The sequence below is a fragment of the Cervus elaphus genome, chromosome 3 (genome assembly GCF_910594005.1).
Source record: "Cervus elaphus chromosome 3, mCerEla1.1, whole genome shotgun sequence".
NCBI classification, from domain to species: domain Eukaryota; kingdom Metazoa; phylum Chordata; class Mammalia; order Artiodactyla; family Cervidae; genus Cervus; species Cervus elaphus.
This window is the reverse complement of record NC_057817.1, coordinates 55009262-55032694: the sequence shown is the minus strand read 5'-3', so window position 1 is coordinate 55032694 and position 23433 is coordinate 55009262. Positions and strand designations below refer to the sequence as shown.

General features: G+C 47.2%; 2 protein-coding genes across 7 annotated transcripts; both read left to right on the top strand.

Annotated features, from left to right (window-relative positions):
- The first annotated feature begins 607 nt into the window (after positions 1–607).
- On the top strand, positions 608–16845 carry RAB5B (RAB5B, member RAS oncogene family). Of its 4 annotated transcripts, XM_043890514.1 has the most exons (7): positions 636–728; positions 1975–2033; positions 11308–11569; positions 12675–12826; positions 13097–13219; positions 13765–13858; positions 14242–16845. In XM_043890514.1, exons 3-7 carry the CDS (start codon positions 11407–11409, stop codon positions 14355–14357), a joined length of 648 nt encoding a protein of 215 aa, XP_043746449.1. In that variant the 5' UTR covers positions 636–728; positions 1975–2033; positions 11308–11406; the 3' UTR covers positions 14358–16845. The 4 variants fall into 4 exon arrangements, with proteins under 4 accessions (XP_043746450.1, XP_043746449.1, XP_043746459.1 ...); XM_043890515.1 differs by lacking the exon at positions 1975–2033 and having other exon boundaries at positions 608–728; XM_043890524.1 differs by lacking the exons at positions 636–728; positions 1975–2033 and adding an exon at positions 778–928.
- A 1964-nt stretch (positions 16846–18809) lies between these two features.
- On the top strand, positions 18810–23377 carry SUOX (sulfite oxidase). Of its 3 annotated transcripts, XM_043890500.1 has the most exons (5): positions 18811–19111; positions 19615–19826; positions 20544–20602; positions 20863–21040; positions 21475–23377. In XM_043890500.1, exons 3-5 carry the CDS (start codon positions 20553–20555, stop codon positions 22882–22884), a joined length of 1638 nt encoding a protein of 545 aa, XP_043746435.1. In that variant the 5' UTR covers positions 18811–19111; positions 19615–19826; positions 20544–20552; the 3' UTR covers positions 22885–23377. The 3 variants fall into 3 exon arrangements, with proteins under 3 accessions (XP_043746441.1, XP_043746435.1, XP_043746426.1); XM_043890506.1 differs by lacking the exon at positions 20544–20602 and having other exon boundaries at positions 18810–19111; XM_043890491.1 differs by lacking the exon at positions 19615–19826.
- The last annotated feature ends 56 nt before the right edge of the window (positions 23378–23433 follow it).

Genomic DNA, 23433 nt, shown 5'->3' with positions numbered 1-23433 from the left:
CTCAGACTGCCCGAGGGCCAGCCCCGAAATTCCTGTGCTCTGGGGCCCCAGCTAAAAGGAGGAAGCACCGACGTGAAGGCTGCTTCAATTCCCAGGCTCCGGGTCCTTAGGAGAGGTATTTCCCTTCACGCCCGCGCGTTTGTCATCGAAGGCGGGGCGCTGGAGGCAGCCCCAGTCAAACCCCGGGGGAGGGGCGAAGGTCAGTAGCGGCGTTCCTAAGGCCTCTTTCAACCCCGCCTTGCCTGCCATTCAAGTCCCAACTTTTCGCAGTACTGGTTGAAGTTTCACTTTGACCCGCCTCCATCGCTCACCTGATTAGATGTTTATGAGTTAAAAGGCGGGGTCATGAGGGCATCGCGATTTTATTGGTTAAAATGTACGCCTATCAACAGGGTACCGCCCCCTATCTTGAGGCGCTCGCCCTTTAGTGGCTCCTCACCTCGTCCATCTTCAAGGTTTCCCTCACCGTATTGGTCTGCGGTCTCGCCTCTCCAGCCCTGGGCTCGTACTCGTTGGTGACAGCGTCGAAAGAGACCCGCCTTTCTCCAGAGGATTGGCGGATTAGCACGCAGAGAGCCCACCCTCGATGGTAGGCGGGTAGTAGTGCAATTGGCTGGGGCCCCGCCCCAGGGCGAGGAGGAGGAGGAGGGGCAGGAGGGTTTGGTTGAGCTGCAGCTGTTTGTCTGTTCGACACAGGCTTGGGCCCGACGGGGGAGACGGAGCCCCAGGTACCGGGCTGATGGAGCCCGCAAGGGCAGGGGCGGAGGCGCCCCGGAGAGGAAAGCGGCCTGGCCTGAGGGCAGAGGCGGGTCTGGGCCTCCGCGAGGGGTTAGAATGGCCCACCGGAGAGGGGAGAAGGGGACCAGGCCCCGGCAGGCCTAATGGGGGCGCTGAGGAGGGGGCCGGGCGGGCTGGGAGCCCGAAGTTGGTGAGTCGGGGAGGCGGCCGGGAGATGTTGGCGGCTGGGCTGGGGGCCGGCGCGGGAGGCCCGGGGCTCGCGTGCGGGCAGGGGCAGGCCTCATTGAGCGGCGCCGGAGAGGGAGGAGCTGGGGGAAAGGGACTGGGCGGCGGGTGAGGTAAGTCCATTCGCCGGGAGGTGAGGAGGGGTCAAACCCGACGCCCAGGCCCCGAGGGGAACCGGGGCGGGACTCTCGAGAGGTCTCTTTGGAAGGGTGAGGGAAGGGCTCTTAACTGGGTAAGAGGCATTCTTTTCAGGCAAAGTGATTATTATAAAAATAACTAGGGTGCCCCAGAGTTGAGCCGAGAGGGATTGGGCTCAGTGTCGGAGACCTGACACAAGCGAAGAAAGCGTTCCTCATCTGGAAGACTCAGGTAGCCGGACTAGTGGAAGCAGGGCCACGAATCAGTGATGGGAGCTTCTGGGAGTGCTGGGGGGTGGGCTGGGGGCCTTGGGTTTTGCCACTAGCGCTTTTGTTCTCATTGGTGTGGAGATGTGGCAAGTTGAAGTTTTCTGGTACTCTCAGGGTAGACAATGAAGACAAATTGTTTTCTGTTTTTGTTTTTTTCTGTGACTGTTGTCAGTTCCCAACTCAGCCCCTACTCTCTCCCTTGCCCTCAAGCTGTTTAGGCTGCAGTCTCGGTGTTTCTTCTTACCTCCTGTTTCATGTCCTGTGAAAAAGCTAAGAAGTTAGATTTGGGGGATGTTTGTTCGTTTCTTTCCTGCTTAATAATGTGGTCTATATTGGAGACCATATCTCTCACCTGGAAGTGGGGAATCAGTGATTCATTTTCTGCCCTACAAATGGGCTTAGGTATCCCCAACCATCCAAGATCTTCTGACCATAGTTGGTGAAACTTTTGTGGTACTCAGACTTGGGTATTTCCCAGGCAGGTAGTGATTATGTGGAATCAAGCCTGGAAATATGAGGTGATATCACAGAGGAAGGGATTTGGGGAAGAGAGAAGTTCCATTCCAGAAGGTTGGCATCACCCGTTCTTTGTCTACTTCTTCAGGAGCCGGGGTTTCTGAGCTATTAGAAAGCTGGGTCAAACAGAGGCACTCGGGGAAGGAGGTGAGTAGAGAAAAGGAAGATGGGTTTCTAAGACCCAGAGGTCCCTTTCTCCCATGTATTTTTAACAGTCTACTGACCTCTTAGTTCCCCCCATAGATTGGAACTTATTGGATTTTCCCTTATTATACTTCCTCCTTTTTCTGTTTTATTCCATTGTATTTTATAACTATTTTCTTTTTAATTAGAAAAGTGGTATGTACATGTTAAAATATTCAGGTTTTACAGAAGTGTAAAAAGTGTAAAACCTCCTACATACACCCCACTCATTTCATCCAGAAAGGTCAGAGATAAGAGACAGCAGATCAAACTAATCTTACTTCACTCTGGGGGATGTGCCACCAAAGGCAATTCTGTTTTCATGTTCCCACCATGCTCTGGCTTCTCCTTCTTTAGTTTTCCCTTCTGGGATGATACTCTGTTATTTATTGTGCTCCTTTCACAGTTCATTCTGTCTTGCTTTTTATGAAATTTAGACAAGCAGAGAGCTATACTCTGGGTTATCCCTTCACATTCTTACACAAACATACACACCCCACTTGTGCACTGCTGGGTATCCTAAGGCAATGCCCAAATAGATGGCCAAAATGTCTTTCTCTTTTATGGGCAGGAAAGAAACGTTAAAGTGAATCATTTTGTTTGGAAAAATTATTGGCATCTTTGCTAAAGTGAGGAATTTGAGATTTCTGTCTTGTGGTTCATGGTCTCTGCATGTTCAAATTATGTGACTCTCCCTTCATTATCCCCAAAGAAGATGGTGGTTCTTCTTAAAGGGCCTTTGTGTCTGTCTTTCTATAATGATACGAGAAGCTTCCAAATTTTCTGGCTTTGAAATTGGTTTTCCTCTAAACCTCAACACAGCTGGGACATTTTTTTACACCACCTTATGAATTGAATTTGTCCTTGCTGGCTTTAGAAGCCCTGTGATGTGCCCAGCCTTTGTGCAGTGCCCTTGGAAACCTTGATTGTTGTCCCTCCAGAAGCTTTTGTCTTCTCTTCTACAAAGCCAGTCCTAGAGAAGATTGTGTAGATGTGTATGTGTTTTAAATCCTCAGTAGGCTTTGTCATTTCCTGCATCCTGATGGTATCCTGTCCCTTCCTTTTTTTTTGTCCTTTTCTTCTATACATCTCTTCTTATCTTATCTACCTTCCCCTTAATCAACGCCTACTTTCAAGAAAAATTATCTAAAATTGCTCCATATTAAGGTGTAAATAACGAATAGTCACTTAAAGTATTAATCCTTCCGAGAGTTTTTGCTGTTAAAGAGGGAGTTAAAGAATGGAAATTGTCAGTATAGAATTTCAAACATAGATCTGGAGTTACAGAAATATATTTGGAGAAGAGGAGTTTCCCATTGCTCTTGAAGTCATACCTCATCCCTTCTAACGCTTTTTGCCCAGGAGCAAGGATTGCTCTTTTACAGTTTGCTTATTTGTGCTCACTGATATGAATTTGACTTATGAGGGGACATAGGTATGAGAAGCAAGTGCCTGCTCCCTAATCCTACAGCATTTCAGATTGGTAACCTAAGTGTGAGACAGTGCATTTAAATTAAGGAAATGCAACAGCCTGGTTGGAGGAGGGATACCTTAAAACCCTACACCATGCACTCCTGCTTCCCAAAAGAGTGTTTTAGGAAAGATTTAGTCACTGACTGAGCAGTCACTGAGCTGAGTGAGGAGCCGCCCAGGTGAGCAAAGTGTGTGCAGAGTCTAGGTCAGGTTGTAGTTTCTCTTGAGGGGCAGTGGGTACCTTTTCAGAGGTATGATTTTTTTTTCCTTTTTTAAACTTGTGTTTCTTAAGTTTAGGGATTAATGGAGATATTGAACCAAAGTTTTTTTTTTAACACTTAACATTAACTGAAGATTCAGAAAACTTTTTTTTTAACCACAGTTGCCTCAGTGTTACCGTGGGAGGGCTGCATGTTTGGTGTGATTAGGCCATCTGAGGCATAGTAACCGGCGACAGGAAAAGCAGTTAGCCCATGTGAGTTGCAACAGTACCTTGTGGGCTGGGTGCCAAGAGGGCCTTCTATCCAGGGGAGATGACAAGCAGGCGAGAGAGCGATTTGGCCTATTAAAAACATTCCCAAATAGAAGTAAGATTCTATCCAGATGGCACAGAAGGGGAGGAATAGATAGAGGAAGCAAGCAGGATTGCTTTGACATTAATGAACACCTACTAGGGACCCCAACATTGTGCTTTGCTCTGGAGATTGAAAATGACATAAAAAATAGTCACACTTTTTGAGAAGTTCTTAGTTTAGCAGAGCAGACAGACACAATTAAATAATGTAGTAAATGTTGTGATAAGAATGCAGTCATCTTTATTTTTTGACCATGCCACATGGCTTGTGGGATCTTAGTTCCCCGACCAGAGATTGAACCTGGGCCCAGGCAGTGAATGCCCTGAATTCTAACCACAGGACCACCAGGGAATTCCCAAGAATGTAATCTTAATACTGTGGGATTCCAGAGGAAGCAATGGTGAATTCTCTTGGGTTGAGAGGGTAATTACGCAATTTCACAGAGAATGTGACATTTGAGTTTGTCCTTAAAAGATACAGTAGGAGTTTGCTAGGCAGACAAAGTGGAGAAAGGCATTCCAGTCTTTCCTAGGTCAATATGAGGGACTTTGCAGTACCATGCTGATAAGAGATTAAGTGTGCTTTTTTGGCTTTGGGGGAAATATAAGGGAGAAGATTGGAGAAGGAACTGGCAACGTACTGCAGTATTTTTGCCTGGTAAATCCCATGGACAGAGAAACCTGGTAGGCTACACAAAGTCAGACACAACTGGAGCTACTGAACAGCAAGGGAGAGGGTAAGGGGAAGTGGAAAACTCTCTTTTAAGCCCGTGACTCATTGGTTAACATTGGATCAGCACAATGAGCCAAGCAGTGTAATTCAGTTTAAGATTTTGGTAACTTGGGGTCTAAACAAAGTTGGAGAGTTGAAGACACTTACTGGCTCCTGTGCTGTCTTCCCTGTTCATTAAATCTCATGTTAATCCCACGGCCATTGAATTATGCAGAAATTACCACTGCTTTCCCTGGTGCCCGCCACTGACTGCTCCTGTCTCAGCTGTCCTGGCAGGGATCAGTCAAGACCTTTTAGAGAAGCATAGTAATAAGTGATTCCTTCTATCAGAAGGATATGGGACTAGATTCTCGTTCCCAGGGAAGGCGTGGGGCTTCCTAACTTGTTTTCAGTCCCAAAGGAAGTACTTATCCAAACTGTATAGAGGCAGAAACTATCCAGTCTAAGCTCTTGTTCCTGTTCTGGTACTTTCTTTGAATTTCAGTTCAGAGTTCAGCATCTCCTGCTTCCTTAAGTGTATAGTGATATTATAGGAGCAAGAGTGCCTTACTAGGAGTACATGCTAGAAGGATATTTGCTACTAATCTGTTCTGTGATAGCTGGCTGTATGGGCAAGTTGGTTGATTTTATTTGCCTCAGTTTCCTCGCTGTAAAGGACAGATTGGACTAGATGACCTCTAAACTGCCTCTAATCTGCAAAACTGAATTTATAGGGCTAACATGAGTGAGGGAGCTAGACTCCAGTGGCTGTTTACCTGAAACTCAGTCTCTATTGATGGATGACAGACGTCTGGAGGCATCCATTACCTGTAGTTGGGTTTCCCTGGCAGCTCAAACAGTAAAGAATCTGCCTATAATACGGGAGACCCAGGTTCAATCACTGGGTTGGGAAGATCCCCTGGAAAAGGAAATGGCAACCTACTCCAGTATTCTTGCCTGGAGAATTCCCATGCACAAGGACAAAGGAGCCTGGCAGGCTACAGTCCGTGGGGTCACAAAGAGTCAGACACTACTGAGTGACTAACACACACATCATACGTAGTTGACATGGGAACTCAAAGCTACCAAGTGGGAAAGGATCTGAGGAATGGAGTCCTGCCCTCCCGGGGATCAGCAGGCTAAGCAGCCTTTCCCTTTGTGTTTGATTTTTTTTTTTTGCCACCCTGCTTGTGGGATCTTGGTTCGCCAACCAGGGATCGAACTCTTGCCCCCCTGCAGTGAAAGCTCAGAGTGTTAACCGCTGGACCACCAGGGAAGTCCCTTAGAAAGCTTTCCTGTTCATATTTTCCTCTGCTGCTGGGAGAGCTACCTGCACTAAAGAACTTGCCCCTCATCCTCCACCTCGCCCTCCCAAGTGGACGGGTGGCAGAGTCAAGCCTTAATCCTCCTTACTCATTTGGTAAGCCGTTCTTGTGGGGCTGGGATTCTGAGGAGAGTTAAGTCATTCTCATCTGAGCTGAAAGGGCTGAAGGGAAGGAGGATCTCCTCCCCCCTTTCTTGCCTCAGGTTTGAAGGTAACAATCGTCACACCACCTGACGGGCTGGCTGCGGTTGGTTTTTTGCCTTCAGATGGATCGTTTGCCCACTGTCGATTGTCAGCCAAAAAAATCATCACCAGAATAGGGGAGAAATCAATTGAATCTTATGTGTATTATTCCATTTCTGTACCCCTGATCTTTCGAGAGTCTAGCTGTTGCATAGGAAACATGATACTCTTACTAACAAGCTAGGAGTAAAGATGAAGGCCCAAAGATGGGCAGCCGGTCAGTTACCGTGAACAGAGAAGATAGGACATAGTCTTGAGCTGAAACACTGGAGTGGGAGAGTCTTTCCCAAGCTAGTAGTTACTAATCTCTGACAGTTGAAGAAAGTTTGCTCATTTACTCTGGCTTGACTTACCATCTGTCGGGGTTAGTGACCAAGGGCTTTTCAACCTGAGTGTCTGTGACTCTTTCGTACCTTTTTTTTTCCTGGCCACGCCATGCAACTTGCAGGTCCCTGACCAGGGATTGAACCCAGGCCATGGAGGTTAAATCATGGAGTCCTAACCACTGGACCGCCAGGAAATTCCCAACTGTTTCCTATCTTCAGTTCAGTTCAGTTCAGTCGCTCAGTCGTGTCCGACTCTTTGCGACCCCATGAATCGAAGCACACCAGACCTCCCTGTCCATCACAAACTCCCGGAGTTCACTCAAACTCATGCCCATCGAGTCGGTGATGCCATCCAGCCATCTCATCCTCTGTCGTCCCCTTCTTCTCCTGCCCCCAATCCCTCCCAGCATCAGGGTCTTTTCCAATGAGTCAACTCTTCGCATCAGGTGGCCAAAGTATTGGAGTTTCAGCTTCAGCATCAGTCCTTCCAATGAACACCCAGGACTTATCTCCTTCAGGATGGACTGGTTGGATCTCCTTGCAGTCCAAGGGACTCTCAAGAGTCTTCTCCAACACCACAGTTCAAAAGCGTCAATTTTTCAGCACTCAGCTTACCTCACAGTCCAACTCTCACATCCATACATGACCACTGGAAAAACCATAACCTTGACCAGACGGACCTTTGTTGGCAAAGTAATGTCTCTGCTTTTTAATATGCTATCTAGGTTGGTCATAACTTTCCTTCCAAGGAGTAAGCGTCTTTTAATTTCATGGCTGCAGTCACCATCTGCAGTGATTTTGGAGCCCCAAAAAATAAAATCTGACACTGTTTCCACTGTCTCCCCATCTATTTCCCATGAGGTGATGGGACCAGATGCCATGATCTTAGTTTTCTGAATGTTGAGCTTCAAGCTAACTTTTTCACTCTCCTCTTTCACTTTCATCACACTTCTCCAACTCCTGCTGTTTTCCCAGGCCTAGAAAGATGTGTCTGCTACTGAGAATTCAGTTCACTCTAACTTAGTGTTCTGCCCCTTGGATCACATGCTTTGAAGTGTGAGGGAGTAAGTCAAAGAATCTAGTCACTTTTCCTGTTGTTTCTTAAGAGTATAGTATATGTGTATCAACCTAAAGGAAACTTGATCAGCTTATCATCTGTAGGTTTTTTTTTTCTCCCTGTCATGTCATCTGTTTTCAAGTGTAGAGTTTAATGGCCTATCCTCTTAACTTATGGAACAATGTATATGAAGTATTACATAAATATATTTTTAAAAATAATCTCACAGATGCTGAGAAACTATATAAGAGAAACGTATTTCTTAAATGTACTTTGAATTCAAATTCTGCCTTTTACTATTTTCCCCTATTATCCTTCCTACTCCACCCCCAGATTCTCATAGATAAGGAAGCTGAAGCTCAGAAAGGTAAAAGGAGTGAGTGGCCTAGGATCACAGTGGGTTAATTGACAAAGCAGAGAATAAGGCTTTATTCTAAGGCTTGCCTGATTCCAGAGCCCTTACCACTGTGCAGGACTGCCTCTGTCGACTTTAGCATTCCATTTTCATAATTGTTCCATAACTTTCATAGCAGAATTGGAAAACCTCTAATCCCTGGAGAGCTATATTTGGCCCTCATCTTAATTTCACCTGGAAGTGCTTTTGTAGGCCAGCCAGAGACTAGACTTCCTACTAACCCATCTTTCAGTGGCAGGCCTCTCCAAAGCAGTGTTTGTTAAAACTTTTAGTCATGGCTCAAAAAAAAAAGTTTTTTTACATCAAAATTCAGTGTGTGTACATACAACCACAAGTGAAACATTTTCACAAAATGATTCTCATGCTTATTATTTGCATGCCACATGGTAATTTTTTTCTTCTTTTTTTAATATACTGATCATGATCCACCAAGCGATTTCAAGATCACTACTGCCTTACAGCATAAAAACACTGCTCTAAAGGTTTGAGGATGAAAAGAGTTAAAGAACTGTGACTAGTAGTTAAGAAACTAATTAATACTGATTCTTGCAGTACTGGTTCCCAGAATTTTGGATTTAACAGACAAATGAAATTTAAGGGTTTCTATTTTTCTACATAAGTATATTTAGAAAGTTTACTACTGACTAGCAACACCATTATTTATTTTTTAAAGAAAGCATTTTTTTTAAAAGTTATGTAGGAAACTTTAAATATATATATATATATATATATTTCCTGTTAATAAAAGAAAGATTTATGTAGAATGAAATCTGAGTTCTTTACATACCATTTTCCTTAGTCTCATTCTCCCTAGAGGGAAGTAACCACTGTTAACAGATGAGCATGTATCTTTCCATACCTTTTTCTTTGTAGAATTTTGCTTTGTTTATAGAAATAGAATCAGCCGGGTGTTTTGCTTTTTTTAAAAATTGAACTATAGGTCTTAGAGGCTTATCCATGCAATAAATACATATTTACCTTTGAGAGAAAATTGATACTAAGAAGTTAGAAATTGTATTATAAAGGATACTCTTAAATTGAATAAATTTAGCTTTGTGAAAAACTTGCTCTATCATTTTTATTTTAATCATTTCATCATAAACCAGTGAAAAGTTCATCACAGAGTGGCACATGTATATCTGAATTCTTAGGACTCATTGATGTAGGGGACTACAAAATACCCAGTAGGATCAGAGTAATTTTATACAGTCCTCTGTCTTAATCTCGTCTATGCTGAGACTTTTCTGGGCTTTCTTGTTTCTCGCTCATTTCTCTGTTAACTTCCTCTTACACTTTTTTTTTTTCTTTGTTTTCCTCTACCTCCTTCATATAATGGCTGCTCTTTAGGATTATATTGATAACAACTAATATTGAGATGTCCTTTAATATATTAAATTTATTATTTCTGTGAATCAAGGCCACTAAATAATACCTGTCTTACTATTTATTAGCTCTGTATTAAACACATCTTTCACTTAATCATTAGGGCTATTCTATGAGATAGGTATTTTTTCCATTTTATAACGGTAGAAGGCTCAGAAAGAAAAATTTTCTTGATGTCATGAAATTAATGATTAGTAGCTTAATAATGATTAGTAGCTTAATATTGATACAGTACCTTTTGTCAAATATTTATGTTCTTTATATGTATTATTGCATTTAGTCCTCACAACACCTTTTGAAGTAGGTGCTCATAGACTGTTATCCCATTTTACAGATGAGGAAACAAATGCACAGGTAGATTTAGTAACTTGTCCAAAAGTTCATAGCTTGTAAGCAGAACTAAAATGAATCCAATGAATTGGACTCCACAGCTTTTGTTCTCTATGCTTCTTTCTGTATGGCTTTTCTGTCCTTTCCATCTTTACTAATACTGCAGATATTTTTTAACCCTGATTTGATCCCAAAGCAATTATTTTTTCACTATATGTGTCACAGAATATGATCTTTATGGAGTCACTAGAATCAGTCTTGGAGAAGGGAAACATCAATTTGAACCAGCAAAGTACAATCCAGGCAGTGCTTAATTTTGGGGTGAGGTGGTTTTGCATGTTCTGATCACGCTAACGCTTTTTTGAGTCTCATAGTTCTTTTCCCCTCAGAGTCACGATGATGAAATATATTCAGTTTTGGATGATTGGACAAAGTCCCAACCTCTGTCTGTATCCTCTTCCACCAGCTTTCCTAGCCACTTAGAAGGTAGAGAAGGTGGTTCAGTTATATTCTTTCATCAAGTATTTATTGCTTGAAGACTTACCCCTGCGCCACCTTCTGGAGATTGCTGCCTGTGTTCAGAAGGTGCGCCTTCTTCCTCTGGGCCTGACTTGGAGGCCTACAGCTGTTAGGCCTTTTTCATGTGGAGCGTAGTCTTATCCCTAGGCACCAAGAAGACAGCCGCACGTTGAGAGTAAATCAAGCCTACTGACTCAGACTTGATAGGTTTTCAGACTCAGAGGGGTGGTAGAAGCAAAGGGAAAGAGTTAACACTGAAGGTAGTCTGTTTCTCTGTTACCTCTGAGCAGAAATGAGAAAGGATAGATTTTGGTAATTGGATCCTGGTTTGATTTTCAGAGATGTCAGTTTCAGAAGTGGTCATGCATGAAGGACACAGAACCAGAGGCTATCCCTTAGCTCCTCAGAGGGATGACTGCTACCTACACCCCTAGAGTGAATTTCTCGTTTTGAAGGCTAGAAAGAAGAGGGGGTAAGAAAAGGACAGCACCTGGACACCAAAGAGATAGTAGGGATCTGGGGTACTTTTGGGTGGACCTGGATCTTCTTTTAGGCCAGCTAAAAGTTGATCGATTTGCTGTTCTTTGAAGACCTGGTGGGGAATGACTGGGAGATTAAAGACGACTCTCACACGGTTTTCAGTCTCTCCATTGCAGCACACTCTACTTTAAATGCTATTCTTGTTTTCTTGATCCCCGCTCTTAACCACTGAGTGCCAGGTGCCTGGGACCCTCTCAGTGGTGTGAGCTTTTAATGGTGGGTGATTATAAGACTTAAGTCCTTATTGGAGCAAAGAAATGAAGAGATTCTGTCCTTTCTTTTAAAGAATGGTTGCCGTTGTCATGGCCCTGTGTTTAATTTCACCCACCTCTTTTCTTGCAGAACTGCTGAAGCCTGGACACCCCCTCCCCTCCCCCTCCCCCCTCTGCCGCCTTGTGGCATCCCCCTCCCTCCACCCTTTCCCGCTCTGATAACCTAGCCATGACTAGCAGAAGCACAGCCAGGCCCAACGGGCAGCCCCAGGCCAGCAAAATATGCCAGTTCAAACTGGTCCTGCTGGGTGAATCTGCGGTGGGGAAGTCCAGCCTGGTGTTACGTTTTGTCAAAGGGCAGTTCCACGAGTACCAGGAGAGCACCATTGGAGGTAAGCACTTCAGGGAGAGAAGAGAGTTCTTGTTGAGAAGGGCTCCTGAAGGGAGGTCAAGGGATCTGATCATGCTGCTGGCCCTCTTAGCTCCCAGAAATGGAAATCTTTTATGAAACAAAAAAATTGCCAAAATGCCCCAAAACAGGTGTCTGTTCATCCTCTTCCTAGAAGAAAGTTAGGAAGGTTGGCCTTTGAGCACCAAAAAAACCACTTTTTTTTTTTTTAATCTCAGACTATTTTCCTCTTCCTGCTCTCATCTTAATGCCAGTGAAGTTCAGTTGAGGGTCATCTTGAGCATGGTTGATTTGGGGCAGTGGCTTATAATCAGAGGTGTACATCTGAAACTCCTGGGGAGCATGCTGGGCCCTACCTCAGGTTGGCTGATTAGTTTTGGAAGGAGGGTGAGATTGGTGGCAGTGTAGACGTGTATGTTTGGAGAAGCTCCTTAGCTGATCTCTGATGCACACATCTGGTAAAGCAGAGGTTAGAGCTAAATACAAAAGGTAAAGAGAGATGCCTTTCCTACGTTGGCTATCTTCGCTCTGCCACTATCCCGAAATAGGGTGCTAATTCAATATGAGAACTCCCCATATTCCTCCTTCCCCGCTTTTATTACTTACCTTGGAAATACATTCTTAGACCAGCAGAAGTGATACAAAAAAGTAACAGCCAAATAATATAATGGTGGGACCTCACATCAGGCTTTAAAATCTTCTAATCAGTTATTGATGTGACTTTTATCTGAAGCTTATTGTCTCTCATTATCTCTTAATCTATTTTGGTTAGAAGAGCGTTGACTCTGGTATTAAATCTGGTTCTTTCTAGCCCTTAGAGTTTACCATGGCACCCCCATTCCTTAGCTGGAAAGACTTCTGGCAGGAAGGATTTAGCCAAGAGCAGGCTTAATTCTGGTGCCAGGACCTGAAGGAAAATGCTAAACCTTTCCAGGGTATAAGAAGGAGAAGGCTAAACCTTTCCTGTAGCCGAACGGCCTGGGTAGTGACTGGTCTTAGACTGACGTGGAGATATTTTGAAGGAGGTTGGGACGTTCCAGTGCATTCTCCCACTTACACCAGCTTCTCCTGTGTTCTCTCATTCATAGCGGCCTTCCTCACCCAGTCTGTTTGTCTAGATGACACGACAGTCAAGTTTGAGATCTGGGACACAGCTGGGCAGGAGCGATACCATAGCTTGGCCCCCATGTACTACAGAGGTGCCCAAGCTGCCATTGTGGTTTATGACATTACTAATCAGGTAAGTGGGCTGAGAAGATTGTCCTTGCTTTTATTTATAGGAATTAAATTAGGTGGGGGAGAGAAAACCGGTTCTTGAAATAGCAAAATAAGAATACAAATTATGCTTCCAAGTGTTAAGAAGACAGAGGTAATGACTTGCCAGAAACAGATGGTTTCGGTGAGTAACGGCTGCTTAGAAGAGGTGAGTTTTGAGATTGGACTTTGAAGGTGATAGCCCTAGATTGGCAGTCATTCCAGCCTACCCATTCTCATCCTTGTGTTTTCCCAGGAAACCTTCGCCCGAGCGAAGACATGGGTAAAAGAACTACAGCGACAGGCCAGTCCTAGCATCGTTATTGCCCTGGCAGGGAACAAAGCCGACCTGGCCAACAAGCGCATGGTGGAGTATGAAGTAAGATGGCCACCAAGTCCTTCTCTGACACACTCCCTCTATGCTTGGGACCTCTTTTTCCCAAACCTGCCCTCTCTGAAAACCTCATCTGAGGACATTCATCATCTCATTCCCCAGTTCTGCACCAAGTTAAATACAGCAGCACTGTGACCCTAATGCCAGCCAGGAGATTTTAGAGGAGTCAGAAGAAAAGCCCAGAGCAGAGGGGTAGGGGAGTGTCAGTACCAGCTGTGGGCCAGGTGAGAGGGGGAGGGGGGAGCGACTGAACGCGAGGTGAGGGACTCGAGTGTCAGAGCCCAGAGGCCCCTAACCAACTTACCGTCTTCCCTGTGCTTAAGTTTGCTGACATCTGTTTGTTGGATTAAGTGGTGGAGACCATGGGTTGTCCCTTGAGGGAGTCATCACCAAATTATGGGTCCAGGGCCAGCTGGCTCAGAGGGGAGGGAACCTAGGATGTTGCCTAGCTCCAGTGCTACATGGGAGTGGAAAGGCAGTCCTTGTCCCTGCCCTCCAGTCTGAGTACCAGTACACCCCACCCCTTGCAGGAGGCCCAGGCGTATGCAGATGACAACAGCTTATTGTTTATGGAGACTTCAGCCAAGACAGCTATGAACGTGAACGATCTCTTCCTGGCAATAGGTAAGGTCAGAGCAGCCTGAGGTCTTCCTGTCGTTTTCCCCTTGCCTCTAGGCAAGATCACTAACCCAGGTCATAAGGATAAATGGGAGTGTCTCCCTTTATGAAAACTTCAGGTGTGGAAATACTGTAACTTTCCATTGTGACCTCCATCCTTTGGTTGCAGCTCCAGCCCCTTCATCTTCAGTGTTGTTTGCAATGAACCCTCCCCTCTTCAGAGCATTCTTTTATTTTTTTTATTTTTTTTTTATTTTTATTTTTTTGCTCCCCTCCCCCCATTTCTTGAGAGCATTCTTTTAGTCTCTCACATTTCCCCTTTCCCCTAAGTCTTTTGGGGAGATGAGTAAAATCTATCATACTCTGTTCCCTTCTGTTTTTATCTCTAGCTAAGAAGTTGCCAAAGAGTGAACCCCAGAATCTGGGGGGTGCAGCAGGCCGAAGCCGGGGTGTGGATCTTCACGAGCAGTCCCAGCAGAACAAGAGCCAGTGTTGTAGCAACTGAGGGGGTGGCTAGCAGCAAACAAGTACGGAGCTAGCAGGAGAGCTAAGAGATAACCTCCATCCCCTCAGCACACAGCCCCTCGGTAGCAGCACAGCCAGCCCTGGTCCCCAGGGCTGCCTCCTGACGGCTCCGTCACGGCACTTTTTAACGCTTCAGCAGCAGCTCCAGGCCGCTGTTGCCGCTGGCCTCCTACCCCTACTCTGGGGCTTGGGGGTCAGATCCCCCAGGACTTACCTTCCAAAACAAACTTTCTTCACTTTGTATTATAGGTGCAAGACAGTGACCTACTCATCTTTCCTCCTTCTGCCCATTTTTTTAGAAAACTTTTTTTTTTTTTTGTCTCCTGCCCCTTCCCCTTCTGCTTTTGGTCAGTCTCTGTTCTTGATCTCCTTTTCCTCCTCTCCCCAGGATGGAGAAGGTGGTGAACCCAGGAACTGAGGAAGGTTTCCAGTTCAGTCACATTAAGGGCCTTGGGGGAAAGTAAGGCTCAGAACAGGGGGTAGTAAGGAAACATTGCCTTTTTGTTTTTGTTTGGTTGGAGTTCCTCATATGTGAAAGCACTGCAGTCCATGAGTTGGCCTTGTGGAGGGTTTTTCTAGGTAGAGGTGGGAATGGGACGGCCAGCTCCCGGGCACCAGGTTGGAGTCTTGCTATTGGCTGACTGCAAGTGGAAGGGGTGGAGAGGCAGTGTCACCTGTGTCTCGTGAACTCTTCCAAGGCCTAATTTCCCCTCACCCAGCTTCTTAGGTAGCTTCTCCCCCATAATGGGGGAGATTCTGGACCCCAGAGTCCTCCAAAGAATCTTCACTGGTTGCCTGCCTCTTTGGCTCTGCTGTGATCTAAATGGAGGAGGGACCAGTTTCTGATACCCATCCTCTGACTTAGGCATTTTTTTCTCTCTGGCCTTCAGATGGCCCCAGCCCCAGCCACCATATCCCCCTGCAGTTTGCACTTTAACTGATGGTAGTTTAGTTGTGATACTTGTTTAGTGGGTGGTTTGGTTGACATACTTGCCCTCTTTTTAGTTAAGTGGAATCCAGTGTGTGTGTGAGACTTGAGGCGGGGCTGCAGAGAACAGTACCAGTGGCAGCGAGTCAAGCCCAGTCTCCACTGCTTGCTGCCTCTAACTCTCATTCTCACTGCGCCTGTATCCTTGCCAGCCTGACTCTTTGGTAGAGGTTTACCTTTCCTGGGAAATTAACTGAGCAACTGCAGAGCAGTCTCAGGATAGCATAGGCCACTCACCGTAGGAGAGGGAAGGAGAGTCCGGCCAGAGGGAGGAGTTTTCTGTGCTTTCCCAGGGTTCCCATTCAATTTGATCCACCCATTCCTGTGTCTTTTCTACTTCCCTGTAAATAGGTATGATCTTTATTCCCACTGTACAGTCTGTTCTGCCCCCCACCTCCCATCAGGCCCGATTTCTTTTCCCCTTTGTTAGAATCTTCAGTTGGCCATGCTTACCACCCCAAACCCACCCCCCATGCAGCCAGTGGTTTAATCCGCACACCACTAGGGAGTTGCACCACCGAGGTCTGCCGTGGCCCCCTCATCACAACGCCTGTTCCCGTGGACAGGGAATGGCTGGCACTCAAGGTCCCTCATGACTGTCTCACACCAGAGGACACTGGTCCTTTCTAAATCTCCAGCCTCTCTCCACGCCCCTCATCAGGTATTTTAAGATGTCTTTGGGAAGCCATCAAGGCAAGAGAGAACTCTAAATTCCTTCTTGTTCTAGCTTAGAATTTTGGGGAAATTGGGGGAAATGAGATAGGAGAGGCCATAGTGAGCTCGGATTGGAACCGTTCTGCCTTTTGGGCTTGTAGACTGCTTTCTGTTGCAGAGCAACTGAGAAATCCATGACGCTGAGATTCTGAAGGACTGAGCTTAGGTTCTTCCACTTATGCCTCAATTCCCTTCCTTTCCCAGGGGCAGCCTTAGTTCCCACGGCCCTGAAACGCATATTCTCCCCCTCTTTTCCCAGCACCCATTAGCCCCCTAAAGCACCCAGTGCATTCTTACAAGTGGAAGAACTAGGATGGCTCTCATAAGTTTCTTAGAAATGAAGTTCTTTGTGCAGTTTTCCCCATGGAGCAGGAGTGAAGATGTTTCATTGCCTTGGGGCTGGGAAACCATTTCTCCAGGCTGCTTCTCCCCTCCACTGCCCCACTTAGGAACAGGATTGGCCTTAAGTTATGGGCCTGTCTGCTGCCTTCCTTCTACTTTCTAGCAGCTCTTCTGTTTTTCTTTGAGCTCTGGTGGGCTTGGGGAATCTTAGTTTTTATTTCCCGGCTCTTCATTTTTTTCTTCTGATCAGTTTTTTTTTTAAGGCGGGGTATCTTTTTTTTCTTTTTTTTTTTTTTTTGCCTCTAAGAAAGCATTTGCCTTTTTTCCCTTTTCTTCCTCTCCCAACATAACAATCGTGGTAACAGAATGCGACTGCTGATTTACCGATGTATTTAATGTAAGTAAAAAAGGAGAAAAAAAGGTGTATTGGAGTGTTGCTTCTTCTCTTTTTTTTTTTTTTTGCTATTTCTCTGATACAAGAAATTTGCAAGGGCAACCCAATAATGTTTTACTGAACCAGAAACACGCCTTCCTTTGCATCTTGGTGCATGCATGTGTGCGTGCGTACGTACAGGCTAAGTTGCTCAGTCGTGTCCAACTCTCTGTGACCCTGTGGACTGTAGCCCACCAGGCTCCTCTGTTCATGGGATTCTGCAGGCAAGAATACTGGAGTGGGTTGCTATGCCCTCCTCCAGGGGATCTTTACCACCCAGGGACTGAACCCATGTCTGTTATGTCTCCTGCATTGCAGGCAGTTCTTTGCTGCTAAGCCACCAGGGAAGCCCTGCATCTTGGTAACTCCTTATTACTCATCTTTCCTTGAATGGTGAGATAATTCAATTTGTAAAATAGCCTCTTTACTGCTGTTTAATCACTTCTGTTCCCAAGCCACTAGAGCGCTCATCAGATCTGTCCCTAGCTTAGCACAGACTGTATATGTGGAAGGGGGTGGGCATCTGTGGACCTGTGGGCAGACAGCTGAGGCTGGAGGGAGAGGTGGTGGTTGTGAGTGCTTGTGAGTGTTGTGCAAAAATTTTTGTGCGCCTCTCAAAGGGGTCCGTGACCTGAGACCATGACCTAAAGAAAGTTTTATAAATCACTGAATTAACATTGTTGATTTATCATGTGACTTCTACCCCAACAGGAAAACTTCAGCAGGAAATTCTTCTTCTTTTCTACTGAATTCTTGAAGCTCTGACCCTCACAGTCTAAGTGGAAGTGGTCGGGGAGAATGATAGAAAAGATTAGGTGTGGTTGCAGGAGGAATTTTAAATTCCAGAGAATCTGAAGTACAGGAAAGACACCCTGGAATTCAGTCCCACCTCTGACAGTTTATTAGCTATGGCCTTAGTCAAGTTACTTAGCTGTTCTCTGCCTCAGTTTCCTCTGTAAAATGAAAGTTTTTGAGATTTAAAGGGTCAATTCTATAAAGCCTGTGTGTAGCTCTATATAGGGTGACAGTTACAAGGCAGAAATCTCATCCCATGACTTCAGATAATCCTTAACTGATTCCTCTGTATCCTTGGACTGAGCTTGTTTTTTAAGACTGGCAGGATAGGTTGGGCATCAGACCTGTCTGATGATTAAATTGTACAGTAAAATTGGGAATCTTTTTTCCAAAAACCTTAGAGCCAAAATTACCTTTTCACTGTCAGTTCTCCTTTCTTTATATTGCTTAGTATTCCACACTACCCCTGCACCCCCACACGACTTCTTCATTTCTAGTAAAAGCTCTTCTAGTTCAATTCTGGAAAGAAGAAAGGGAGGGAGGGGAAATGATCTTCCAAAGTTAAAGGTGGGGAAAAAAAGTGAAAGTGTTGGCGTCTCAGTCGACTTTTCAAGTAAGGCTGTAACTCAGCCTTCTCACCTCTAGAGGGCAGTGTTGGGTACGTTTGCCCAGGGCCACAGCTCGCCAATGACAAGCTTTCCCTAGCCAAATGAGAAAAGGGTAACAGCAAACAATTTAATTAGTGTCCTTTATTCTGATATTATGAGCAACTGCAATCTTCCAACTTTTGGGTGTTAAAATGTCATTAAATAACGACCTTTTAAAATAAATTGACCACTAAGCAAAATATAAAAGATGGTTGGTTATTCAGTGTTATTTCTACAATTTGAGGAGAAATTGTTAGACCAAGGAATCTCGAAGTCTTTGAGCCACTCTTTAGACTCCATTTCTGCTCTCATTCCTGAAAATAAAAGACTTGAGCTTTTGATCTTGTTTTCTCTCAACGACAAACAACAAACAGGGCTGTGGTAGTTGCGACAGAGAGGATGAGGCGGAGCTCACCACCGGGAGAAAGCCGGCTGGACGCCAAGGCCTCTAGTGAAAGCGTCTCGGCGGGCGGGGCGGGGCGGGGCGGGAGCGCCTCTCAGCCCAACCCTTGGGAGTCCTCATCACCTTACACTGTTCCGAACATCCTGAGGGTCCCACTCCTCGTCTGGCGCGGGCGGAAGGAAAAACAGCCCGTCCTATCTGCAAGCCGGGGTGGCGCCCGGCCTGCCTTCGCCTCCAGGAGGCGGGCACAGCAGCTGGGAGGCGGTCTGCCGCCCGCCAATGGCCAGGGGACGAGCCGAGGGGCGAGAGTGGTCCTGTACTCCGCACAACGTCACGGCGCAGGCCCCGCCCCGTCGCCGATAGCCGCTGGCACGGAGAAGGTAAAACAGCCCCCCAGCGCACGTTGAGCCGGGTAAGGAGGCTGGGGCCAGGAAAGGGGAGAGGAGGGGGCAAGGCCAATAACCTGAGCGGTGGCGGGGCGGGCGCTTGGCACCCGGGGTGCTCCGAATCCCAGGCTCAGCAAAACTGCTGGTACCCGCCTCCACCTCCGCCAGCCGGGTGCTCCTGGGGCCGTGGGCTATTGCTACAAAATACTCTCGGGCCAGCTGTTAGGCAGTGACATGGAGCCAGCTGCTTGTGCCCCGGTAAAATATCCATATTCTGCCCAAAGTGACCCTGGGGAGTGACTGGTCACCACCCGCACAAGGGGGTGTCAGCTGTTCCGTAGCAGAAGACTGCTTCTCCCAAGACTGGAACCTTGGGCTGATCGAGTTCCGCTATAAGTCAGCTCTACCTCATCGCTCCAGCAGAGTGGGCTGCTGGCACCGACGGGGAGTGAGAGGGAGAGTGAGGGTCCCAAGGCCCGGGAGTACAACGCAGCCTCTCTGCTCCTACTCCTAGCTTTCTTGCATCTAGCTTTCTTGCATCTCAGGCAATTCTGACTCTTCTCGCCCCACCCCACTCGCCACGTTGGCCCTCCTGAGATCAGTGATCTGCTCAGTGCTGTAAAGAAGAAACTGCTGCGAGCCAGAGCAGAAAAATTACCTTCTTCCTTCTCTAGCCGGTTCCCTGACACCCAGGCCATTAACTACTCAGTTTGCTGAGCTCACTGAAATGGCACAGACAAGGTAGGGGTGTGGACCCCAGGTTGGGATCCAGTTCCCAGCTGGGTTCAATTTTTATTGTTTTAGGAGTGGGAGGAGGGAAAGTCCTTCAATGGCAATGTTATTACTTGTTTGCGCATCACAGCAACTCTGCTAGGTAGATCTCATTTCATGCATGAGGACACAAGTTCAGAGAGGCCTGGTATCTTGCCCAGGAACAGGGCTGGTTAATGGCGGGACTGGTTTTTATAAACGCAAAGCAGTTTGACTCCAGAATCTGAGCTTCCTTCACCTCATTAGGTGGCCACTATCTGTATTTTTACTTTTTTGTCTCCTTTTACGTGAGCACACCCCTCAGTTGTGCTCTGCTAGCTTCAGAAAGATTAAACTGGCAAGCTGCTGGACAATAGACTTTTGGCTCCCATTGCTCTCTGCAGTGCAGAGTCCAGGGTGGAGGATGTAGAACCGGTGATTCTCAGGGGACTCCCTCCCACCCCCTGTTCCTTTCCATCCTGTCAGCATATTCTGTCTCTGAACTCCTCCAGGTTTTCTCTAAGGTCCCGTTGGGATCCCTACTCCCATTCTATGGCCTCATTACCCCAGAAAAATTGTCCCCATCTGTCCAGAGAGCTCCTAGCTGGTCTCCTCTGTGTCATCCGCCTACCCGTTGCCTCGAGCTGCCCTAATCTCATCACCTCCCAGCACTCCTATCTTGATCCTGGGATCTGCCTCCTCTCTTAGGTCTCCATAATGCTGCTGCTGAGCAGAGCTGTGGCCCCAGGGCTCCGACAGGCCTGCAGGTAGGCCATCCAGTTCCTCGCCCATGTCTCCTTCCCCCTGTGCTTTTATGGCACTTAGCTTAACTGCCAGGTGAAATGGCTGAGATTGTGGCCTGGGAGGAAAGGGAAAGCCACATCCCCCTTGTCCCACCCATCCCTGAGAAACTTAAGTCCCAGCTGAAGGAACCAATGGCTAACCTGGGAGAGGTACACCCCAGGCCTTCCCCCGCCCTTTCTTAGGATCAGAAGTGTGCTACTAAGAAGACTTCTCTCTCTTCCAGACTCAAGTCAACCCCGGCAAGGCTCTGCATTCGGGCCTGCTGTACAAATGATTCATTTCAGCCCCAGCGCCCCAGCTTCACCTTCTCTGGTGGTAACTCCAGCACCAGGAGATGGAGAGTCGTGGGGACGCTGCTAGGCCTCGGGGCAGTGTTGGCCTGTCATGACCAGCAGTGCAGGGTAAGTAGGGAAGGAAGGAGCTTCACTGTCAGAACCAAGGGGCCTGAGTGAGTTCCCCAGGCAACCCAGGCTTTACCACAGAGCCCATGATTACACAGTCTTCATGGTCCTCATGCACACAGCACAGATGGAATCTTCTACCTTCCCAGTGGCCATAACTTTGTGGGTTGGGTCAGAGTGTTAGTCACTCAGTCATGTCTGACTCTTCGCGACCCCATGGACCTCATCAGGCTCCTCTGTCCATGGAATTCTCTAGGACAGAATACTGGAGTGGGTTGCCATGCCTTTTTCCAGGGGATATTCCTGACCTGTTGATCAAACCCTGGTCTCTCGAATTGTGGGCAGGTTGTTAACCGTCTAAGCCACCAGGGAAGCAGAGGGTCAGAGTGAGGTGGAGTGATTTCTTCCTAACATTCTGCTCCCTTTTGCCTCAGGCTTCTCAAGAGTCACCACGCAGATATACGAGGGAGGAAGTGAAATCCCACAGCAGCCTTGAGACTGGGGTCTGGGTGACTTTAGGCTGTGAGGTCTTTGATATCACAGAATTTGTGGACATACATCCAGGGGGGGCGTCAAAGCTGATGCTAGCAGCCGGGGGTCCTTTAGAGCCCTTCTGGGCCCACTATGCTGTTCACAACCAGCCCCATGTGCAAGAGATGCTAGCTGAGTACAAGATTGGGGAGCTGAGCCCTGATGACAAGGCACCCTCCGTCCTGAAGACCTCTGATCCTTATGCGGACGATCCCACACGTCACTCAGCTCTGAAGGTCAACACCCAGCACCCCTTTAATGCGGAGCCGCCCCCTGAGCTGCTGACAGAAAACTACATCACACCCAACCCTATCTTCTTCACCCGGAATCATTTGCCTGTACCTAACGTGGACCCAGACACCTATCGCCTGAATGTAGCAGGGCCACCAGGGGGTCAGTCGCTGTGCCTGTCCCTGGATGACTTGTACCAGTTCCCTAAGCACGAGGTCACCGTCACTCTGCAGTGTGCTGGCAACCGGCGCTCCGAGATGACTCAGTTCAAAGAAGTAAGAGGTCTGGAGTGGAGTTTAGGGGCCATTAGCACTGCGCGCTGGGCTGGGGCACGGCTTTGTGATGTGTTAGCCCAGGCTGGTCACCAGCTCTGTGAAACTGAGGCCCATGTCTGCTTTGAGGGCCTGGATTCAGACCCCACAGGGACTCCCTATGGAGCATCCATTCCTCTGGCTCGGGCCATGGACCCTGAAGCTGAGGTCCTGCTGGCATATGAGATGAATGGGCAGCCTCTGCCTCGTGACCACGGCTTTCCTGTGCGAGTGGTGGTTCCCGGTGTGGTGGGTGCCCGCCATGTCAAATGGCTGGGCAGAGTGAGCGTGGAGCCAGAAGAGAGTTTCAGCCACTGGCAGCGGCGGGATTACAAAGGCTTTTCTCCGTCTGTGGACTGGGACACTGTAGACTTTGACTCAGCTCCATCAATCCAAGAACTTCCAGTCCAGTCAGCCATCACACAGCCCAAAGAAGGGGAGACGATAGAGGCAGGGGAGGTGACTGTCAGAGGCTACGCATGGAGTGGAGGAGGAAGAGCTGTGGTCAGGGTGGATGTGTCTCTGGATGGGGGCCTAACCTGGCAAGTGGCTGAGCTGGAAGGAGAGGAGCAGCGTGCCCGAAAGGCCTGGGCCTGGCGGCTATGGCACCTGCAAGCCCCTCTGCCAGCTGGGAAAAAGGAACTGAACATTGTTTGTAAGGCTGTAGATGACAGCTACAATGTGCAGCCAGACACGGTGGCCCCAATCTGGAACCTACGAGGGGTGCTCAACAACGCCTGGCACCGCGTCCATGTCCATGTCGCCCCATGAGAAGGTGAAACAGAGCCACATTCTGAGCCCCTTTCCATACCCGTTCTTTGGCCTCATTACCGCAAAAAATCTTTTCCCTGCACCTCCTTTCCATGTCTTGGATCACAGCCCTGACTATGCATTCCGAAGCCACACACACATACATTCCTCACACATATCCACCCAAGCTCTCACCCCTCCTTGGATGCTGTTAGAGTCACAGGCCACTGACCCTGTGCCAGAGGGTAAGAGCTATTGGAGCAAAGGGCTGGGAGCAGGAAAAGTAATTCTGGAAATAAGCACTATTTTCTCTATCTACCCTATCTCCATTTCTCATGACTGTCACCACTGAATCCTTATTTTGCCTTTGCCCTTGGGATTCTTCAAAGTATGTGTGTATACGTAACTTTTCACCACCTCTAGGTTGCCGAGGGCTGTGAAGAGCGCAACACAACCCTCTCCCTTTATAGTTCCACTTTTCTAAATACATCAATAAAATATCTGTTTAAGACTACCACTCTGAAAAATTTTAAAAAGATGATTTGGGGAACTTCTTGAGGCTGGGGAGTG